The 24,216-nt window shown below is 28.0% G+C and overlaps 2 protein-coding genes across 2 annotated transcripts; both read right to left on the minus strand.

The window, feature by feature from the left end:
• Positions 1-1,189: 1,189 nt before the first annotated feature.
• Positions 1,190-3,706, minus strand: LOC124924245 (receptor-like protein kinase FERONIA). The gene has a single exon (XM_047464304.1). The coding sequence runs from the start codon at positions 3,704-3,706 to the stop codon at positions 1,280-1,282; it is 2,427 nt and encodes an 808-aa protein (XP_047320260.1). The 3' UTR covers positions 1,190-1,279.
• A 10,624-nt stretch (positions 3,707-14,330) lies between these two features.
• LOC124924246 (cell division control protein 48 homolog C-like) lies at positions 14,331-18,721 on the minus strand. Its single transcript, XM_047464305.1, has 7 exons — positions 18,641-18,721; positions 18,156-18,260; positions 17,959-18,075; positions 15,249-15,313; positions 14,952-15,081; positions 14,759-14,878; positions 14,331-14,369 (listed from the first exon to the last, which is right to left on the minus strand). Exons 1-7 carry the CDS (start codon positions 18,719-18,721, stop codon positions 14,331-14,333), a joined length of 657 nt encoding a protein of 218 aa, XP_047320261.1.
• Positions 18,722-24,216: the final 5,495 nt, after the last annotated feature.

Genomic DNA, 24,216 nt, shown 5'->3' on the forward strand with positions numbered 1-24,216 from the left:
ACTGTATGATTTGCATGAACATATCACAATTCTATCAAATGACACCCGTTTAAATATTTTATTTGAGAATTACTTCTCAATAATTTATTTGAATACCATATTAGAATCATTTTATTTAACAATCTTGTTCGATTTTTTTTTTGTTAGATTTTTTATTCTCAATTTTTAATCCATTTATAATCATTATACTCTATGTCGATAAATTAAGATAAACTTAAACTGCGAAAACATACCTGAATTTGAAATAAAGAATAGTTCATCAAGTCATTCTTCGAATCCTTTCTCGATCTTGGATCTCTTATAATTCTAGATCTGGACGTATAATGTGGGTGAGGTGTTTTTCAACCCTCTATCGATAGCCTTAAAATATTCTTTAAAGAGAACTTTTATCTTTCAGTTTCAGAAACATAATAAATAGGCTATTTCAAATATATTCATTTCTTATTAGGTTCATCAACAAAATAGTAAATAATATTTATGTTTTTACATAAATATGTGATCATATTTATTATAAATGAATAAATAAATCCATAACATTTATACTTTAATAGATTATTTGAATTGAGATTTAATCTTTATTATGATAATAATTAATATACCATTATTAAATAATATATATATAGAACAATGTAATACGGAAACTCCTTCGATCGAAATTGATAAGCTGTTGTCTCTTCTATCCATGCAAGGTATGTTTTTTCTGCTCATTCATCAGCAGCTGAAACTCTTAAGACCCGGAACTAATTTACTATTGTCGCGCTCTAGTTCTCCTATGTTGGGAGCCCAACGGAACCATAGGACGGATCTCGGTGAAGAAGCGTGATTGCTTATTGATTCGTCGACGGAGATGTAATCCTTGTCGATTGCGGCGTTATCGTACACCATGCCAGCTTCTTCCTCCGTTTTGAATGTACCTAACCAAACTCTTACACCACGGTGCGGGTCTCTGATCTCCGCCTCTCCACGGCCTCTCGGCTCTTCCTAACTCCACCAATAACAGATTAGAGGTCAAATTATAGGCACTAGTAATCTTTTGAAGAAAATTGGCTTCAAAATGGTGTGTTATAATTGATTGAAAGTTACTAATTTAATTTAAATAATGTGTTGTTTTTTAATTTTTAATTTGAATACAAAAAAGAATTTAATTATATGTAAGGTATTACCTTGAGTATGAGTAGAGTTGTGAAATCTTCCATTGTGTTACCACTGAAAAATAATATAAGAATTAGTAAAAAAAATTAGAACAAAGATTAAAATTGAACCAAATTAACTAATAAAATTATCTTCCCCACCTTAAGAAATTGAGTCCATCAACCAATAAATATTCAAGAACCTTTATGATTTCAGCCATTGTAGGTCGACTATTAGTCTGATTATGCAAACATAAGTTTGCAAGTTTAATGTACAACTTGAGAGAATCAGATGGGATTTGTCCCCTCAAACTAGAATCAATTATTTCGTCGACCGACTCATTCTGACAGCAGCGCTGAAAACACTTAACGAGGCTACATTGTTGTTCGTCGTCAATTCTATTATCAATAGCTGGCCTCCCACATAATGTTTCCAACAACACAACACCAAAACCATACACATCGGATTTCTTGGTTAGCATTTTGGTCGAGGAGTACTCTGGATCTATGTAACCAATAGTTCCCTTTACCTCAGTAGTGATATGGGTATTGCTTGAAGCTCCTCTGCATATGCCTAAGTCAGCAACTTTGGCCACCAAATTCATATCCAACAAAATGTTTTCGCTCTTCACATCTCGATGTATAACTTCTTGCTCACTATTGTTGTGCAAATAGTCTAACCCGCAAGCAGCACCCAAGCAGATATTGAGTCTCTCCTTCCAAGTTAAAGAAGTCAAGTCTCTTTTGGTACTACCATCACGTTTATTTTTATAGAGATGGTCTGCCAGAGTGCCATGTTCCATGTACACATAAACAAGTATCATCTCACAACCTTCATTGCAGTATCCTATCAAAGAAACTAGGTGTTTATGTCTAAGCTTGGAAAGCACCTCAATTTCTGATAAGAATTCTCTTTGTCCTTGCCTAGATTTAGAATCTAGCCTCTTAATTGCTACTGTCAATTTAACCTTACCATTAATAACATTAATAACCCCTTTGTAGACCTTACCAAAACCCCCATGTCCAATCTCTAATCCTTTGTCAAAGTTGTTGGTTGCGAGTGAAATCTCAAGAAATGAAAATCTACGACACAAATCATTGTCTATTAGAGATGGGTTTTTACTCAAACTCCTTTCTTTCCATTCGCGAAGTTGGTGAACAATTACAATTATAAGTATGTACAAAATTATGATCTTATTTATACTTGTTGGCATTCTAAGTCTATTCTTTGTTGAAGCATGAAGATGGGAGATGACTGGATTCCCTCCTGCAAGATTGTCATCAGGGTTGCTAAGTTTGAAAACTTCAATCCCCTTAAGAATTGAGTCAATGAATTCAGTTGATTGATCGTCGGTATTTGGGTACAAAGCTACAACTAGATCTCTCTTGCCCATCATTCTGTCTCCTCTTAATGTTGTCAAGTAATCCTTAAGGATTGCAACCCCAATTTCACCGCCCCATTTGATCAAATCTCCTTTGGACTCAACCATGTGATTGTTTATGAGAATATTGAACTCTTTATGCTCTTTCCCTCTCACAGCATCATAGTCAAGCTCACAAAAATGCAATCTAATTAGATACCTGAAACCCAAATCGACAGGCAACTTCCATGTAAAACTAACTCCTTCGCCATCTTGCAAATTTCGCTTCATTGACCAAGACGACTGGTAAAGTCTTTGTGGTGCACCATCTTTAGATGTTTTCGTATACTTGATCCTGTTTATGGAAGTGATGGGAAAAACACTTGATTCTATAATATGATTTGAATCTTCCATCCATTCCCTGAACATACTTGGGTCATGAACGTATGAAAGTTTGATGCCACCAACGTTTAACCGATAGGCCATCTCCATTGCAATGGCTTTGCCCAGGTGAAATCGATAGTTCTGTCCTACAACATAAGCCCCTGCATCTCTATCTCCATCTCCCTCCATGGTGTAGTAAAGTCCGAGAGGCATGGGGACAACTTCAATTCCATTAACAAATGCAAATGTCTCATCCGAAGGGATGATTTCCTTTGAGGGGGAGAATGTAATTGATAAGGGTTTACCCTCGTCAGGGACATAAAGGGTGAATTCTTTTACAATGAATTTCAGGCCGAGAGATTTGACGGCTAGGAAAGCACTGAAATTGTTGAGGAGAGTATACGGACCTGATTTTACGGTGAAGAAGGCGGCTGACCTTTTGAAAGCAGAGTATGAAGCTGGGTAGAAATGAAGGCGGATGAACTTGTAGCCGGAGCCGACACGGAAGGTGTAGGTGAAGGATGAGCGAGAAGCTCGAGCTGTCATGTAGGGAGTGGGATCGAGAGAATATGATCGGTGGTCATCGGAGGAAGAAGGGACCACCGATTTACTTCCAGATCCTTGAAAAGAAATGATGGATCCAGCAGAATCTGTTTCTCCAACCCATTGTCTGCCGTCAATGGCTGTGGAGTTGTGAAGGAAGCCACAGTTGACGGCGATAGTATGCTGTGGATCGTACTGAACAGGTGAGTCGTCAGCAGTTATCGATAGTCGGAAAAGGAGAAGAAGAAAGAAGGTGGAGCTGAAGGTAGGTAATGGAGTCAACTTCATTTTGAATATTTACTTTCTCCTAATTCTAATTTTATGTCTTTTACATATAGACAACAATTTTATTTCTCATATTAATTTTCTATTCAAAATTATTTGAAAAATATGGTTTTGTGTTCAAACATGAATTTATACCCATCGTTTTAAAGTATTCATAAATTAAAATATAGTGCATAGATTTCATATCATGAACATTTTTATAGCTTATTTGAATTAGGAAAATGATTAATGTAGCAAAATACAATGAATTCGAAGTGATACGTCATGTCATGTCATATGGGAGAGAAAAAAAAATGGGTTGAGAAAGGGTTTTCTATTTACTGCAATTTTCGATAACATCTTCAGAAAATCATCCTCGTATCTGTATTCCTCTTTATTTCAATGCGATAGGAGCTTTTTCGAACCAAAACGCTACGAAATCACTCACTTGTTTGTACCTTCGAGTCCTTATTCAACTTTCGCGAAACGAAACAAAGTTCTCGTTTTCAGAAAATTATATGTTTTAAGGACGAAACCCTAGTTTGTTCTTGGTATGGTAGTTTGTTTCTTTCATAGTATTTAAATCATTGAATAGTTATGAAGATACTAAACAAGGAAATCGATAACATGTATGAAATCAATGTTTTGTTTTTGGCATTCAAGCTGTTTTAATATGAACAGGTTTATAATGATCTTTTTTATGTTAAAAAGTGTGATAATTATTTAGAATTTGCAAATACGACTTTTAATGTTTGAAAATTGAAATATATACAACAAATTTGTAGGTAAATTGCTTGACAAAGCCATACAAAGTGAATCATTGCTTCATGTAAAGCGATTTTCATTTTCATGTAAAACGTTTCGTACATTCATTTAAAGGACTTCACTCCATTTTAAAAAATTAAAATTAAAATTAAAATAAATAATAATAATAATAATAATTATTATTATTATTATTTGGTTATCATCTAAATTCATGTTAATCTTAATTAGGCACTATAATATTTTTTCATTTCAAGATATTCATGTAGTAAAAAAATTGACAATAATTTGAGCATTTCTAAAATGATAGCTAGCAAAACAAGTATAGTTTAAATTGAAGACCTAAAATAACATTTTGACATAAATTCAAGAATAAAAATAAATTTCCCTTTTCTTTATTAGACATTTGATTAACAAAATCAAAGTAAATCTTGTAAATAATAGTAATTTATTTCTTCCTTCCTTTTTTTAAGATTGTTGATATTTTTTAATCCCCATAAATCAATATTTTAATTAATGGATATATACTAGAAATCTATAATTTGATTAATGGATATATAAGAGAAATCTACATTAAAATTTGGATTATTGTAATATCAATTTTTTCAATTATATATTAGAATGATACTTGTTGAGAAATTTACTAAAAGACATGAAATCATCACGTTCAATTTACGCTATATCAATCTTGATTGTATTATTTTTATTTGACTTAAATTATGTTTCTAACGCTAATTTGATAGTTGATGTTTGTAAAACTACTACTTATTTCAATCTTTGTATTTCTATTTTGAAATCAAACCGAGCCAGTGCAAAGGCAGATGTTCAAGAGCTTGTAGTTCTTTTATTAAAAGCATCAAAAACTTATGCTTCTACTACCATTATTCAAGTGGATGATCTAATTAGGAAGACAAAAGACCGTAATGAGCGAGAATTGTACGAATATTGCGCGGATGAATACGAGTTTGCAATTAAAAAGATTACTAGTGCGATTGTTGCACTTGGTTCAAAATCTTACTTCGACGCAAAAATACATTGTTCTTCAGTACGCTGGCTATCTCAAAATTGTGAAAATGTTTTGAGTAAACGAGGCAAACCTATTTATAAATCAAAACTAACTAAAAGAAATATGGTGTTAAAAGGCATGAGTGATATTTGTATAAGCATTATTAGGGTCTACTTTCCTCCTGGTATTGGTGGTTCTTTGTTTATGGTTAATAAATTAATGAACTGAAAAATCTTGTAACAGTTTATTATTTAAGGAGAGAAATTCGAATTGCAATAAAATTCAGATACCTATTATGTCTTTATTTTTCCAAATCAACTTGATATAAATTATGGTTTCTTCTTAAACTTGTATATCTCCCTTGAGTAACCTTAATTTACTTTGCTCCCTTGGTGCAAGTGGGTGGTTGTAAAAATTTGTTTTGTGAAAGAGAAAAAATCTTATAGATTTGTTTTGAGATACCCATCGGGATCAAGTACTCGACGAATCGGGGATGAGATACAAATAGAGATACTTGTCGGGTTCGAAGTCGGGTAGTAAATTGAAAATCGTGTTCGGGGATGATTTCACTATCCGACGTGCAGAGTATCCGTTGTCATCCTAAACAAGAGTGATTTTTAAGAGACAGAAAATTACAAATTGAATTCTAATTTAGAACGTCTTAACTCTTAAGTTAAACTAAAGGTTATGAATATAGGATTATTCTAGCTTTCACCATTAAAATTAAAATAAAATGAGAATACAAGAATAAATCTAATGAAACGTTTCACAAAACTAAATCAAATTTGTAAATTTGTTCAACATTGATAAAAGATTTAATAAAAGGTTGCTAAATCACCCTTCTTCAATCTTATTCTTTAATATTAAAAAAGGAAAAAGACTAATATATATATTAAAATAAGTCCTTAAATTATTATAAAATATTCAAATAGAATATAAATAACAAACAGTAATCTATATTAGTATAAAATGTATTTAATTAGATATAAGATACTTATCTTTATATACATTAATAATTACTAGACAACTATTACAAGTTTATAATTATTTTTAAAAGTAGTAATATACTATATCTCTTACTAAAATTATAAGTAATTATATTTTTACTATGATGATCTTCTCAATTAGACAAATATTCTAGCAAGAAAATGAATGTTATGCATTTACAAGTTTGAGATAGCAATTAATAATATTGGTCAAACTTTTGTTTCACTTTTTTCAAAATCTTACTCATCTTTAAATACTTGTTCAAAATTCAAGATTGTGAAGATATATTTTCAATGAACTTTTCTTCCATTAATCAAAATTAACTAAAAATAGATGTTAGAGACACTTAATTGGGTACGATATTAGTATCATGCTTATATATTTTTAATTATTAGGCAAGTCCAGTAATAAGATTAGGCTAGTTAAAATATTTAACCTACTAAATTAGATTATTTTTGTTAACTTAAATATAAAATAATTATATATTTTAATATAATATATAAATCAAATAAAAAATAAGAATAATTATTTTTTTACTTAGGACCCATATTTTTTTACTTAATATAATATATAAATTTTAATTTAATTTAATTGATTCATTAAATCGTAACCTAATTGTAAAATTCATTAAAAAAAATACTGGTAATTTAGGAAACTTTTTTCATAAATATTTGAATAATATACATGAAAATTTAGCAATGAAATTATTTTTAGAAAAACTCACATCCTAAACATCTTTTATGGCGTCAAAGTGTGAATTTTTGTAGTTGATTCAAATTTCTCCCTTTTTTGAAGATTGTTCATATTTCATTTTAATTAATTGATAGATAAAAATATGTATTAAATATTGAATATCCCTTTTTGAAGATTGTTGATATTTCTTTTTAATTAAGTGATAGATACACAAAATATGCCTTAAATATTTAGTAGTGCAATATCAGTTCTTCCAATTATATATAGGAATGTTACTTGTAAGGAAATGAACATATAGTTATATTTTTAATTTCTTGATATTTATTTTTTTATCGCATTCAATTATTTTTATGATATTAATACTTATCCTGTCATTCTTATTTCCTTGAATCTATTGGATAAATATTAATATTAGTTATTTTTAAATTATTATTTCAATTTAATCATCCTTTAAATTATGGAAATAATTTATAACTGTAAACATGAAAATTTGACATATCTTACTTTCAAATAATATTATTATATATTTAATAATATTAAAATAATATTTTGGATTTTTATATTCAAAATAATTTAAAGAAGGAATTAAAACCTAATTAAAGGTTAATTATTGTGATAATTAAATTCTATCTAAAGAAATTTTCTAAAATTTCAAAATAATTTGAGAATAAAATATTGTATTTATTTTATCCAAATTAGACCAAGAAAGGGTTAAAAATATTTAACTATGATTTATACATGATTTATATTTAATTTATTACTTAAACCAATTTAATAAAATATTCCGAAATTTCTCAAAAAAATAAAATATTATCATAATTATTATTATGATTCCAGAAATATTTTTTGTGAAATTTTTGGTGAAAAAGTGGATTTAAAATGGATTAAAAATTGTTTTTTAATAACCTTTTAAATAAAAAATATAATTGTATAATTATGTGTAGCTAAAATTATGTTTAATCTCGGCAACAGGATTCAGGATAATCAGATGAGCGCCCAAATCTCATCCAACAGCCCAGACGTTCCCACGCAGCCGGATGTAGCAAACCCACGCGCGTGCCTACACTAAATCAACTAATGTGACAGACTAACCCCGTTAGTCAACCAGGCTGACCGCTGACAGAACTATACAGAACTCGGCGTCCCATTACACGAAATGACGTCGTTTCTTTCGTCTTCTTCACTGGAATCGTGACATCGCCAGAATCACGACATCACCAACGTCTAACCTTCCAAAAGCTCTAGCTTCCTCCACAGGTGATCAAATCCCATGATTTTATCGGCCACGTGACCCCCTCGTCAGCGCTTACATTTCTCCCTTATCCTCCAACCTTATTTCTATGTAGATAAGGTTGCTAGTTGCCGGATAGGATTTTAGGGATAAGCTCGTCGGAGGTTAAATTCGTCCCAAATTAATCCTCCTCAACCGACTTTCCCCTACTATAAATACCCCTACCCTTCCAATATAAAATCATCAAACAATCACCCCTCAATCACCAGATTTCATCGCCTGAAATCAAACCTTGAAGATTTTAGCGAACTGGTTTTTTTCAAAACCCATTCCGACGATCCAAGCTTCAATCCAGGCTCTTGAATAGTTGTTAACACATCCTATGAGTGTTCTCATACTATTGGTAAGCATCCATATCGCTTGTATCACGATTTGTGATTGAAAATTTTGAATTTTTTAAAATTTTCTTGTTTGATCAATTTGGTCATGTTCTTATGCTTGATTGTGTAATTTCTTTGTGGAGAATCATTATATGAATCATGTATGAGCTTTCTAGCTAAAAAGAATCGATCAATTGAACATAAACAAAATTTTGAAAATTTTGGTTTGAAAACTAATTTTTTTAATTGTTTGTGTTCTTAGTTTAAACATGATTTTTTTTTTATCTAGATAGTTGATATACATGTTTTTAAACATGTTTGGATGAATTTCAAGTAACTGTAATCACATTTTGATTATGATTGATCAAACTGAAATTTTGAAAATAAAGTTCAAAAACTGGATTTTTAAAATTCTGTGTTCTTGTTTCTAATCTGAATTTGTTGATTCAATTAGTTGTAATACATGTTTTAAACATGTTTGGATGATTTCTGAGTAACTGTAATCACGTTTTGATCAGACAGATCAAACTGAAATTTTGAAAATAAGTTCAAAAACTGGATTTTTAAAATTTCGTGTTCTTGCTTCTAATCTGGATTTATCGATTCATTTAGTTGTAATAAATGTTTGTTAACATGTTGGGATGAATCCCAAGTGAATGTTTCATCAATTTAATCATGTTTGATCAAATATTGTTTTTAAAAAATTTTGGATTTTGATTCAATCTTCAAAAACTGTTTGAATGATGTTATGATGTTCTTGTTTTGGTTTAGATTAACTATATTCATTATTTCAAAGCTAATGAAACAAAAATCAAACATTGAAATGGTCTAATTTAAAAGATCCTAAAATTTGACCTAGAAATGGCTATTTGAAATTGATCCTTGTAGGAGCTTCAAAATTGTGATTAATGTTAGAGTTTTTATTTTTCATGATCATAGGAACCTACTGTATCTCACGGATTGTGATTTCATCATCCCAATCAAAAGTTATAGACTTCTAAAATTTGGACCAAAATAAGAACACTCAATCCTAAAGTTTTAGCCTAGGATCGATGAAACTGACCTAAGACCGTGGAGCTGCGACCGACAAAATTCACCCAGGACCGACGAAATTCACCCAGGATCGTGGAGCTAGGACCGGAGGAATTCACCTAGGATCATGGAGCTAGGACCGGCGGAATTCACCTAGGACCGTGGAGCTAGGACCGACATAATTGACCTAGGACCGTGGAGCTAGGACCGACAGAATTGCCCTAGGACAGGTGAAACTAACCTAGACACTTAACTTAGGACCGGTGAAACCGACCTAGACACTTAACCTAAGACCGGTAAACTTAAGATTGACTCTTAACCTAGGACCGAAAATCCAAACCCTAGCCTAGGACCGATGATTAGGACCTAGCCCCACTTAAGCCTAAGACCAATACAACTGAACCCTAACCTAGCCTAGGACCAATGATTATGACCTAGCCCCACTTAAGTATAGGACTGATTCAACCGAACCCTAGCCTAGGACTAATGCAACCGAACCCTAGCCTAGGACCGATGCAACCGAACCCTAGCCTAGAACCGATGATTAAACATAACCCTACTTAAAGCCTAGGACCGACAAAACCACACCATAGCCCTCGCCTAGGACCGAGCTCCCACTTAGCCTAGGACCAGTACACCTAACTCTAGCCTTAGACCTAAGTTCAAACCCTCACTCATTCAGGACCGAACCTCCCAAACCATATTGAGCCCAAATTGACAAAATCGGACTCAAGCCTAGAACTTGAATCCTTATGCCAGTTTGGTTCCAACTTTCAAAAATCAAAAACTATTTTTGGAACCAAAACTCATTTTCTAAAAATGGTACTCTCGAGGTTAGAAAATAATTCTCAAAAATTTCTGAAAGGTTTCCCAAAGAAAATGTTCTTGCTAAGGCCTTATGTGATATACTCTCTAATACATTTTTTTGGTATTTTTAGATTTTGTTAAATTTGAACATCGACGCAACATGTACACTCCTCTTTTAAATAATTTTGTACAATTATTTAAAGTTTATCCTCATTTAGGACCCTTAGACTACTAATTAAAGATAAAGAATGTTATAATTAGATTTATAGAACTCAGACTTTATTTATTTAATAAGCATTTGTAACGTTTTAGAATAATCGTTACAGATGTTTAATGGGTATTATTAGTAACGGTTTTAAAGATAATAGTTACTAATACCCCTTGTGGAAACGAAATGACTGATGGCGTAACGATTTTAAGGATAACCGTTACAATTACAAGTATCGGTAACAGTTTTAAGGATAACCGTTACTTATACCCCTTGTGAAAAAAAAAACAATGGATGGCGTATCAATAACGATTTTAAGGATAACCATTACTGATATCCCTTGTGGAAACGAAACGACTGATGTCGTATCAGTAACGATTTTAAGGATAACCATTACAAATGCAAGTATCGGTAACGGTGTTAAGGATAACCGTTACTGATACCCTTGTGGAAAAGAAACGCCTAATAGCGTATCAGTAACGGTTTTAAGGATAACCATTATTGATACCCCTTGTGGAAACGAAACGACTGATGTTGTATCAGTAACGGTTTTAAGGATAACTGTTACAAATGCAAGTATCGATAACGGTTTTACGGATAACCGTTACTGATACCCTTGTGGAAAATAAACGACTAATAACGTATCAGTAACGGTTTTAAGGTTAACTTTTATTGATACCTCTTGGGGAAATGAAACGACTGATGTTGTATCAGTAACGGTTTTAAGGATAACTGTTACAAATGCAAGTATCGGTAATAGTTTTAAGGATAATCGTTACTGATATCCCTTATGGAAAAGAAACGACTAATGGCGTGTTAGTAACGATTTTAAGGATAACCGTTACTGATACCTTTGTGAAAATGAAACGACTGATGTCGTATCACTAACAGTTTTAAGGATAACTGTTAAAAATATAAATATCTGTAACAGTTATCCTTAAAACAATTAGTAATACCCTTAGTGAAATGAAACAACTGATGTTGTATCAGTAACAGTTTTAAGGATAACTGTTATAGATACCCTTATTTCGAAAAACAAGAAATAAAAATAATGGTATCTTGAACGGCTCTTCCTTATACCGTTACTGATACTAATTATCAGTAACAGTTTTATATGGTCGTTGCTGATATCTATATATCAGTAACGGTGTTATATATCCGTTACCGATAAAAAAAATTTACTAAAGGCGCTATAGCGCCATTACTTAAATTCGTTACCGAAGTCCCATTTTCTACTAGTGTGAACTTATATTTATATGGTGCTCTATTTTTTAATGTTTCACAACATTTCATACATAACACTTTATTTTCTTTTGATAATGACGATAATGGAAACATTAGACCTGCGATCGAAAGTTTTAAAAGGCCTAACAAAGACTAAGACCCAATGTCATACTCGTAAAGGACAACAACCCAAAGCTTTGATTAGGTACTTCATTTCTCATTTTAGATAATTTTCAATTGCATATTCAATGGAATTACAGGTAAATTTTATATTTTGGGACTCACATCTCGCGCAATCTCATTAATTAATTTGAATATTGATGTGAGTATAAACACATGAATAATTTGTTGATCTATAAGATCAACAACGTGGATTATCTCAATTAATATATTTATATATAGAATTATAGAGGTAAATCAACCCTCTTAAATGAACTAACAATAAAAATTTAATTGTTATATATCTGATCATAAGGTATTGACGACTTTTAGTTGATGCAGAATGTCGTTAATGAGGATGAGTTAATACTCAATTTGTGTCTAAAAGAGATATTGGACAAGTGTTATTGGAAGAAATTATATAAATGAATAGTCGTTGGGATATGAGATATGAGAGTTAAATTATAATTCTATTACATATTTTTTTTTGTTTTTAAGAATTTGGAGTAAAATCTATTATATATTATAATACTTAATTATTGGTTATGATCAATTATTTTTTTAATTTGAATCATTATCTGATAGTATAAATGAATATAAGTAACTAGTTAATATATAAATCAATTAATATATCCATACATAAAACCTCTAAGTGTAAATCAACAATTTTAAGAAGATTAACATTTGCATTGTTCAATATGGTGCAATTTATGGAAGGTATAAGATCGGTAATAATGATAAATTAATACTTCATTAATGTGTGATAATAGGGATGTAATTGAGCCGAGCCAAGACAAACCGAACAGTGTCAGGCTCGAGCTTGGCTCGTCTAGTATATATTCGGAACTCGAGTTTGTTTCGAGCTTTTACAATCGAGCTCAAGCTCGGCTCGTATGAATTTAGTTGAGTTCACGAGCCGCTCGTGCTTGGCTCTTGTAGAGCTCGTTTAAAGCTCCTTTAGAAAGCTCGAATTCCTCTAGAGCTCGTTTAGTAAACGATTGTTTACCTGGTTGTATAAAAGTTAAATTTATAAATTCAACAATGAAATGAATAAAACATTATGAATAAAACATTAAAAATAGAAGTTAAATTTATAAATTCAACAATGAAATGAATAAAACATTAAAAATAGAATTATAAATATACTTTTCAAATGATTTATAAATTATATTTAAACGATATTATAAACGAAAGTGTTTGTGAGCCTATAAACGAACATGTTCGTGAGCCAATAAGCGAGCCTATAAACGAATATGTTCGCGAGTTTGTGAGCCGAATATCGAGAAGCTCAAGCTCAGCTCGTTTAAAATTTTTAACTTTTAAACGAGCCTGAGCTCGGCTCGTTAAAACTAACGAACGATCTAGCTCGAACGAGCTTTTTGCCGAGTCGAGATTCGAATAGCTCACTAGCTGTGTTTTGTTCATCTACATCCATATCTGATAAGAAATATGCACTAAGTGCAAATTTGAAGAAATTTTAAAAATTATATAACAAAAATAATAATTATTATACTTAAGAGGATAATTATAATTATAATAAAATAATATTAATTGTATATTTAAATTGAGTATCTCAAATTACACTTAAATTTTATGTTTTACAAAGAATAAATATGCAAAAGAAAATATGGTTTCTGACTAGAAAAGCATCCTCAAATTAAAAGCTAACTTAAAAAAAACACGGACAAACTATATTCATAAAATGAAAAGTTTACTTAAAATTATAAAAATTTAATTTAAAAAAAATATTATTAATATTATTTTTATATATAATTAAATAAATAATTACAAATAATAATACTTACAAAATCAATAGGTTCATTTAGTTAAATAAGTAATAATATTTTTTGAATTTATAAATATAAATTCACTTTATTTTTATAAAATAATGTATAAACATTAAATTTAAATTAAATAATAAGAATTTAACTAGTTGTAATATATATGCATATATTTGTATTTATTTCCAATGTAAATCTATATTCAAATTCCAATTAGAATATGACAAATATTGTGTTCCAACCAAATGAAATTTGGTAAAAAAAACAATAATATCCATTGATAAGTGCACCGTGCTTAATCATAAAAAAAAAGTGCCAAATTTAGGGACAATCACAAGAAAAACTATAATCAAACCTAAGTCACCAAAAATAAAACAGTTAGTTGCCGACTGACCAATTATCGTAAGATCGAGTTTCCTGCAACAAGTATAGACATACGAACTTAAGAAACCCGCAATGCCAACCAAAAATAAAGGAACAGACTAAGCTAAACAAGAGTTTAGATAATAAGCATCCAAATCCACCTTCAAAAGAGTTACTACTATATATATCACATGGAAAGATGAGATAAATTTTGTTTGAATCAAGTTAATAACTTGTTAATCTTGTATGGGTATGCAAAGTAGCAATAACAGATCCATATTGTATCAAGTAAAATATAGAATAAATGTCACCTTTAAAAATATGAGTAAAATCGCACCTAAATTATTCGAATGCGACATTGCTAACAAGTTTTTCAATTGTAAAGATAAACATGTTTTCGCATTTACAAATCAGATCTTTTAAAAAATAGAATAAATAAATACCTTTTGGGATACAAATGGGAAGATCTTTTGGAATGCTATGTCGAAATGCCTTCTATGTATAGTGGACAAATTAAAGACAACTTTTCTTTCATTTTTTGCAGCCATTGCTGCTTCATTCACCTATAGTTAACAAGCAGTATGAACATCATTCACATGAGAAGGATTGCTGAAATAAAAAGTTAGGAATACTAACAAGAGCACGAAGATCTGCTCCACTATAATTATCGCAAGTTGTGTCCTTCCCAACTTCCAATAAATCAACACTAGAATCTATAGGTTTCTTTCGTGTAAGAGATTTAAGAATCAAGCCACGATCTTCCGGGCTAGGCAGACCAACATGTAAGTGTTTTCCTAGTCTTCCAGGCCGTAAGAAAGCAGTATCTATAACCTCGGGTTTAGGAAAAATAAATTCAAAACCATATAAGGTAACTCATATTGTACTTAAAATGAAAAAAAGCAAGATAAACACAATTTAAAAGATCAAGCAAACCTATTTGTTGCAGCAATAACATAGACATCCTTTCTATCATCTGCACAGTCCAGCTCTATCAATAACTGTAAAAGACAAAGGTTCAATTTTATTTATACATCTAGTTATGGAAGAGTCGATTTAAGTAACATATTGCTTTGATACACATCCATCAAAGGCTTGATTGAAATGGGTTATGAGTAATGTTAGATGTGAATAATTTTTTGAATAATTTTTAATTAGGAATGATGTCTCATTCAATAATGATGAGTAGAATGACAACTTAATAGGATAAAGAATTTTCAAATTTTAATTATATTCAATAAATGACACTATCATTCCTTATTAAAATTCTCTACAAAATTTCTCTACGTTTATCAATACTTATGGGTTATTTAGATTTATTACAATATTCCTTCAACAATCATTTCTTCCAGCAAATTATCATTATTTTCTTAAAAATTTTAAAATAATGAGAACTTTTGGTCATTTAACAAACATAAGCAAGCCATTTTGTACACCAAACAAGTTCTAATTATCCAATTAAATCATAGTTTAAAATATTAAAATACAGTTATTTTATATTAATTAAAATATCAAATACTAATAATCAAAATATCAAACAGGCCTTCGATATTACATGCGACATTACTCAAAACTTAACTTGAGTTCAAGTCACGGTTAAAAGATAGTTATCCAATATGCATTTTATTTAGGGGTGTTTATCGGTTTGGTTTTCGAGTTATTCGAGTTTCTCGGTTCGGTTTATTCGAATTTTTATTTTTTTTAGTCAATTCGAAAACGAACCGAATTTGATATTCGGTTCGAATAATTCGAATTCGTTTTTTTTAAAAAGCATAACTTAAAATAAATTAAACTAGCCAGAAATCGAACCCAGGTCTGTACCATGGCATGGCAGGTTACTATTCTACCACTGGTATTTTTGTTTTCTTTTATTTTTATTATTAAAACTTGAATTTAAAATATTTTAATTTGATTATTTTGAATTTTTTCTTAAACTAAGTTTGGAAAAATAAATAATACAAAATGAATTCGGTTTTTGGTTTGGTTTTCGAGTTGAAACCCAAACTCGAAAATCAATTCGAAAATCGTATTCGAATTCGAATTGGTTTGAAATTTGATTCGAAATAGAAAATAAAATTCGAATTCGGTCGGATATTTGGTTCAGACCAAATATTAAACCCCTAATTTTATGGTTGTATCTTTTATCTGGTTCCACAATATATATATATATGAAAGAAAGAGTTATGAACATAATGGAGACCTGATTCAAAAGTCTTTCAACAAGTCAACTACCTTCATTTCCTCGTTTAGTTGTCAAAACATCCACCTAAAAAAAATATGAGATAAAAGGTACATCCACTCATTAGTAGTGCCAACCTCGAGGATTGAGTTGTCCCTAGTCCTAGTGTAGAAAAACATGTTTTTTATTTTGTCAACCCTAATTTTATTTTACAAAAATTTTTTAAAAATTTTTTTTATAAGATTTGAACCAATAACCAACTAATCTTTTTTTATTTTCCATCCTAACCCATTATACACTTTTATGATAAAAGAATTAATAAATTTAACTAAATAACTTAATTTTTTATTAAATAGACTACTTTGGATGGGTTGCCCTAACCCGTGGCTTGTCAAGTTTACCCTCGAACGACATGTTCAATAGTATATGCATGAAAAAAAGAGAGAAATTATTTTAGTAGTTCAAAGTCCAGTTCTATCATTCATTATTACCTCAATATTGTCCTTATGTTTTTTTAGAAAATTTTGATGTGTATCTCAATCTTAATAAAAATTAGTCAACTTTGTACTTGTGCTGGGTTTGTTTTATGTTTAGCAAGAAAATGTAGTTGGGTGAGATCACAAAAGTTTATCCAATAAGTAAATATATTTCTATGGGTAAATAAGTTTAAGGGTGTTTGATATATAAAACAAAAATTAAGTGTTAATGTTGAATTTGAAGTGCTAATTAAACCTCAGGAAAATAGTATTAAATAAACTAAATAAAATATCTAAAATTAAGCAATTGATATTCAATTAATTTCATCCAATGTGAAACAATTCTTGAGGAAATTCTTAAAAAAAACTAATTTACCCTTATATTCATATAATTTGATTATATTTTAAAGGTTAAGTTTTTTATTTTAATTTTTACTATATTATCGAGTTAAGTAATTTGTAGTCTAACCAATTAAGCCAGATTTTTAAATAATTTTATCACCTTAATATGGAGCTAAATTAAATAATTAAATGATTTTAAATAAAAATTATCAAATAAATAAACTTAATTCAAATAATCATTTAATTATTTATATTCAATTATAAAGTGTGTTGTAAAACATTGACTAAGTTGAATCATAAAACTAATTATTTTGCAGATCACAGTAAAATAATCATTCAAAATACCGTGTGAAATACGATTTGAGCTAAAAAAAAATATCTATAATTATTACTAGGGCTATTCTCATCACGATAATCAACCAACGATAATCAACCAGATAAGTTAACATAACAAATATAAACAACGCACCTCATCAATGAAAATTATACACGGAGAACATGTCCTTGCACAACGAAATATAGTTCTAATGGTTGATACACTTTTTTCCACATTTTTACTCAAGAGTTCAGGACCCTAGACATGAAAAAAAATAATTAAGACTTGAGAGAAATATTTTATAACACTAAAAAAACAATAAGAAACACATACATTAATGTGTATAAAACTAGCCCCCGCTTCATTGGCCACGACCTTTGCAATTAATGTTTTGCCACAACCAGAAGGTCCATAAAGCAAAAATCCTTTCTCCATATCAAAATTGAATACCTAAAACATCTTAAATGTAAAAATACACTAGAAAAAAAATAAAACTTAACATGTTTCATTTTAGAAAGAATGATGATCACCTTATAATTATTGGGATTCTTAATAGGCCCAACTATTAAACGCATAAACTCATGTCTTATTAATTCCATCCCAACTACATCTTCCCATCTCACTTCATGTGCTTCCTGCACTTAGAGACATCATCTTTTGAATCAAAAAAAAAGAAAAGAAAAAAAAATGTTCAAAAAAATATAAGTGGTTTATAAAGAGAAAAGAGTTGTCCACAAATCATTCACAATTCCAAGTATTCCTCACCTATCTTTCTTAAGGAGACCTAACATCCATACAAAGCACCCAGTAAGGGTAGTTCAAACAATTGACATTCTATTTAAAATAATAATAAAGAATCATTAAATAATATATTTTTACCCTATTGTCTTTTTCACAAATAACCTATAACCTGATTTACAAGAATCTACCTCAAGTAAGATTATTTAGAAATAATCACTTAGTTATTCAATAATGCATGATCAATACTATCAGGTCTATAAGTAGCCCTAATTACAAGAACACAAGGAGGATTATCAAAAGAAGAAGCTTCTACATCTGGTTGAACATGTATGTGTGCAGCATCCATGGAAGTCATTAACTGTGTAGCAATTCTTCTCTCTATTTTCCTTTGCAAATTGTCTCTTTTTGAAGTTATAGCATCAATGAATACAATCGATGGTGCTGTTATGTAGGCTACTAAAACTCCCTAGAGTGATTGGTAAAACCTTTGCTATTGTATATAAATATAATATATATATTTTATACTTATTATATTTTATATAAATTTAGTTGATAATTATTATAAACTATTATTTATTTAAGGTAAGGATAGAGGAGAAATATTTGTAGCTAAAGGGTAGTGAATGAAATATTTAAACTAAGTATATTTTATTTTTTTTAATAATTATATTTTTTCTCTCTTAAATATTTAAATATACTCATTTAATAATATTCTTTTTACAATTTTTATTATTAAAAAACATTTAATAATTTCTCTCTTTTATTTTTTATTATTATAAATATATTTTTTTAAATTATTGTAAATGCCACTATAAATACATATTAATTATTTCTCTCTCAATAATTTATTATCGTTTATTTATTAAAAAAAATTATAGTATAGACTATGTTGGGGACAAAAGGATAACCTCTACAAAAAAAATTATTTTATATATATATATATATTTTTTTTTATCTATTAATTTGTAATTATATATTTATATATTTAAATTAATTAATTTATATATTTTGAAAAGTAATGATTGGAAAATTTAATAAATCAATAAATATACATAATGTAAGAGAGAATAAAAAAATATTTAATTATTAAGTAATAATAATGAGAACCAATAAATTAAATTAATATAATATATAAACATATATATATTAAATTAGAAATATTTTATTAAACTGTTATTTTTTTTTAAATCTTATATCTTAATTCTCTTTAAAACTCTTTAAAAGTATCTTCTTTTTTCTTATTACATCTTCTCATAAGATTTATTGAAAATTCAACTAGCACGTAATATTAGAATTTATTATAGATTTTTTTTGGATCAATTTAAAATAAATATTTATAATAATTTTATAATAAAAAAATTAAAAAGAGATATTATTAATTATTTTTTAAAATAATAAAAAGTTGAAGAAAGATAAATTATTAAATTTTTTTAAGTGACATGTACCATTTAAAATGAATGAAAGAGAATTATATGTGTCTTATTTCTTTGGTCACATCCCATTTGTTATAATTTTTTCACTCTCCATCATTATTCATTTTTTATTATATATATATTTTTATCTATGTATATATAATTATATTGTTTTTTAAAGTTAATAATTAATGTATAATTATAAAATTATTATATAAAATAAATAAGTGAATAGAAAATATTATATAACTTATGTTTAAAATTATTTTTTAATATAAATATAAAAAATAATTATGAAAATATAATATATATATATATATATATATATATATATATATATATATATAAAGATAATATGATTAGAGAAAATATAATGATTGAGATTTTGCAAGAGAAAATATAAAAAAAATCTCAAAATATATATATATATATATATATATATATATATATTTAATGGGTAGACGAGTTAACTAATTTAATCTGAACTCATAATTCAATTTTTAAATTAAATATTAAATTTATTAAATAATTTTTTTCCAAAATTCTTGTTTGCTCGATATTATTATCACATTCTTAAATTTGTTTCTATATTATAATATATTATATTAATGTTATAATATAATATATTCTAATAATATTTCATAAATATATTATAATATATTATATTATTGTAATAATATAATATATATTTTAAAAAACTTCATTTTTAAATTAATAGTTACATAAATCATATAATTTTTTAAAACATAATTTTATACTAATTATAATTTAAAATTTAAAAATAACTAATATATATAAATTATTACATATTTTTTATAATATATCTAATATTTACATAAAAAATTACTAATATAAATTATAAAATTAAAATATATAATTAAAAAATCGGTTAACTAATAAAATGAAACTGATAAGCTATATTGGTTCTTAGACTCCTAATTAAACCACTATGCAACAACTATTTTTAATAAGATTTTATCGAGCAATAAATATGACATAAAATAGAACAATAACATTTGAAAAAGAATCTTGAATTAGAAATCACTATTGAAAATTTACCTTAACTTAGAGTGAAGTCTATGTCAACTACACTGGCATCTAAATTGAAATCGATGGTAAACGAAGAGAAGAAGACAATTTTGAATTGGGAATTAGGTTTCAGGGTTTAGGGAATTAGAGACATTTCTCTTTTTTAAGGAATTGTTGAGGCATCGAATCGATAAGGTTTTGAAATATTAAGGATTAGAGAAAGATTATTATTCTTGATGACCCTTGAAACTTGAAAGAGACTTGCCCTAACAGAACTGATAAGTGTGATGCATGTTACTCTCTATGATCAGTTATATAATTATATGTTAAATAGTTTAAATTTCATTAAAAATAATTGTTGACTAGTTAGTTAAAAGCTTAACATTTTTAGAATATAATTTTTGAATTGCAAAAAATTAACATATTTTTTTTCGGTGGATGAATTTAAGGAATGACCTCATCCTCATGGATATATAATATTCTTCCCATTTATAATTATATTATTTTTTAAAATTGATATACAACTATATAATCAATGTATAATTATATATTTTTTTAAATTATTATAATAAGTAAATAGAGAATATTATATAATCTGTTTAAAATTATTTTTCAATATAAACATAAAATTATATATATATATATATATATATATGATTAGAGATAAAAAAAAATTATATATAATTATTGATAAGAGAATATATATATTTATATGATGATATGAAAGTATAAAAAAATAATTTATCTTAATTTACTACCCAGACCTATTTATAAATCAAAACTAACTAAAAGAAATATGATGTTATAAAACACATGAGTGATATTTATTTAAATATTATGAGTGTCTACTTTCATGATGGGCATGTATAGTGCCTATTCTTGAATTATAATAAAATTTTCACTAGCTTACTCATGTATTTATGGTTGAAAAATTAATGAATTGAAAAATCCTGTAACAATTTATTATTTAAGGAGAGAAATTTGAATGAATTTCAATAAAATTAACTTATCATAAATTATGGTTTCTTCTTCAACTTGTATATCTCCCCTAAGCAACCTTGGATTTCAAAAATTGAGTTTGCTCCTTTTGGAGCAAAGGTTTCTAATTTCTTCTTAGTACAAGTGGGTGGTCATAGAAATTTGTTTTGCGACAAAAGAAAGAGAGAAAAACAAAATTAATATGGTTGAAATTTAAACTATCTAAATAGTTTTCATTAATGTGAATAAAAATAAGAATACAAGAATAAATCTAATTGAATGCATGTGTCACAAGAATATATCAAATTTGTTCCACATTGATAAAAGGTTTCATAAAATTTTGCTAAATCAGCTTTCTTTATATGTGAATTCAAACAAATATAACATTATTGATTGACTTAATCTCACATGTGACACCAAAGTTTATAGTGCATTTGGAAGAAAAGAATTGAAAAAGTATGATGTTTAATTAGTCACATGAATGTCATTTAATACTTAGACAAATAAATAACTTTAAGAATAAATTTTTTTTATTGGTGAAAGATTTAGAAAAATAAATGAATGACATTGAGACCCAATTTGATTCCTCAGTGTGTTAAAGAAAAAAAATTGAATTGCCATTGAATTTATTTTGAAAAAAACTATATAAGTGGCCAATTTCAATAATTCACACACTACCTACTTTTATAACTCCAAAATAAAAAAACTTATCTCTTTCTAAATTTTTTTAATTCATTTGTTTTTGCAATATGCAAGCTCTCCTTATTAATTCATTTTACTTTCTCATCAATTAAAATTTTGATCACCTATTTAAGTATTTGACATGCTTGTTCTTATCGGGGATATATGTACAAGTCTATTCAAGGTGTAACCTGATTATTCCAAAATATTTTGTATGTAAATGACAACAATGACAGAAAATTATCGTTGTTATTGATGGATTTTTTGTCGTTAAAAGGGTTTAGTGACAGTAAATTAGATATATTATCATTTTAGTAAATTATTTTAAACTCAAATACAAACAAAAATCAATGAATTTGTTTTTTAAGTAAACTTTGATCTCAAAAGTCAAAAGTTTCAAATAAAAGTTTATTTGTTTCTTTTATTTTTATTAAAAAATTGTATTGTATTAATTTTATATTTGATTTGATTTGATTTTTATTAATTTTATTTTTTTCAGTCATCGGCTAGCTATAAAGATAAGTATCATATATATCAAATTAAATACATTTTATACTAATAGCTAGCTTCCTTTTACATTGTTTTGGTTTCTTAAGTCTTATACACGTTAAACCTTAATATATGATTTTGTTATTTTAAATCTTATATTCATTTATATATACGACTGATTAAATATTTTTCAGCTTGGATGGCGTGGATAAAATAAATTTGAATGCTCATTTCCAATAAATATTAGATGAAATTTTCTTTCTTAATTATATAATTTTATTAATAAAATCTTATAATTAATTAATTATTTACACATAAGAGTTTAAGGCCTTATTTTATTATATTAGACATTAATTATGTATGCCAACAAATTTTAAGGCCTTATGTACATGCCATTGTTTTTAAGGAACTACTCATACAAACAATTTATCTCGTTCTTTTATTGCGCTCAATCACCTTGTGAAACTAGCGATTCTAGGTAATGGGATCAAGATTAGTGAATATACTTTAAGATTTTATATAATATCAGGGTGGACAACGAGCAATCGGATCAATCTACTTATAATCAAACGAGTATAGACGACATAAAAGAAAGTCCTAATCGAGCGGTTAAAGAAATCTCGATCGATCCACTTGAAACTCTTCGCCAAACTGACAAACAAGGAAATAGATTGCACATATACCACCAACCAAAATATAAAAAATTATACAATTTATAACCTCACATTTACCTTCACCCTTGTATCAATTATTGACTGCTCATATATAAATAGATTAAGTAAAAACCCACATAAAAACACATAACCAAGAGCAAAGCACTGAATTATAAATATGAATAGAGATCTCAAAATTCCAGAGTTAATTAATGGAACATATAAAATTAATAATACAGGTTAGATTGAACTAATGGAAGCACATTTTAAAAAATTGAGAAAATAATTTTAAAAAAAAGACTGAAATATTTAGCAAAAAAAAGACTCAAACAATAGGAATATCGATTTGCAGAAGACGATTTCTCAACAACTTATCATGAGTTTTTTAATTGAGCAACATATAAACATATATATATATATACGAGAAAAAAAGACTTAAAACAATGGAGGGGAGGATGGAGATTTCACATAATTATAATGGAAGAGCATTGGATGGCTAGGGCAACCTATAAACACCAAACTCAATACAAATAAAAACCTCAATCGAGTTTCAAACATGTCTTCACATTCTTTACTTCTTTTTATCCTTGGTAACATTAACAAATATA

This window comes from Impatiens glandulifera, chromosome 2 (assembly GCF_907164915.1).
Source record: "Impatiens glandulifera chromosome 2, dImpGla2.1, whole genome shotgun sequence".
Classification (NCBI taxonomy): Eukaryota; Viridiplantae; Streptophyta; class Magnoliopsida; order Ericales; family Balsaminaceae; genus Impatiens; species Impatiens glandulifera.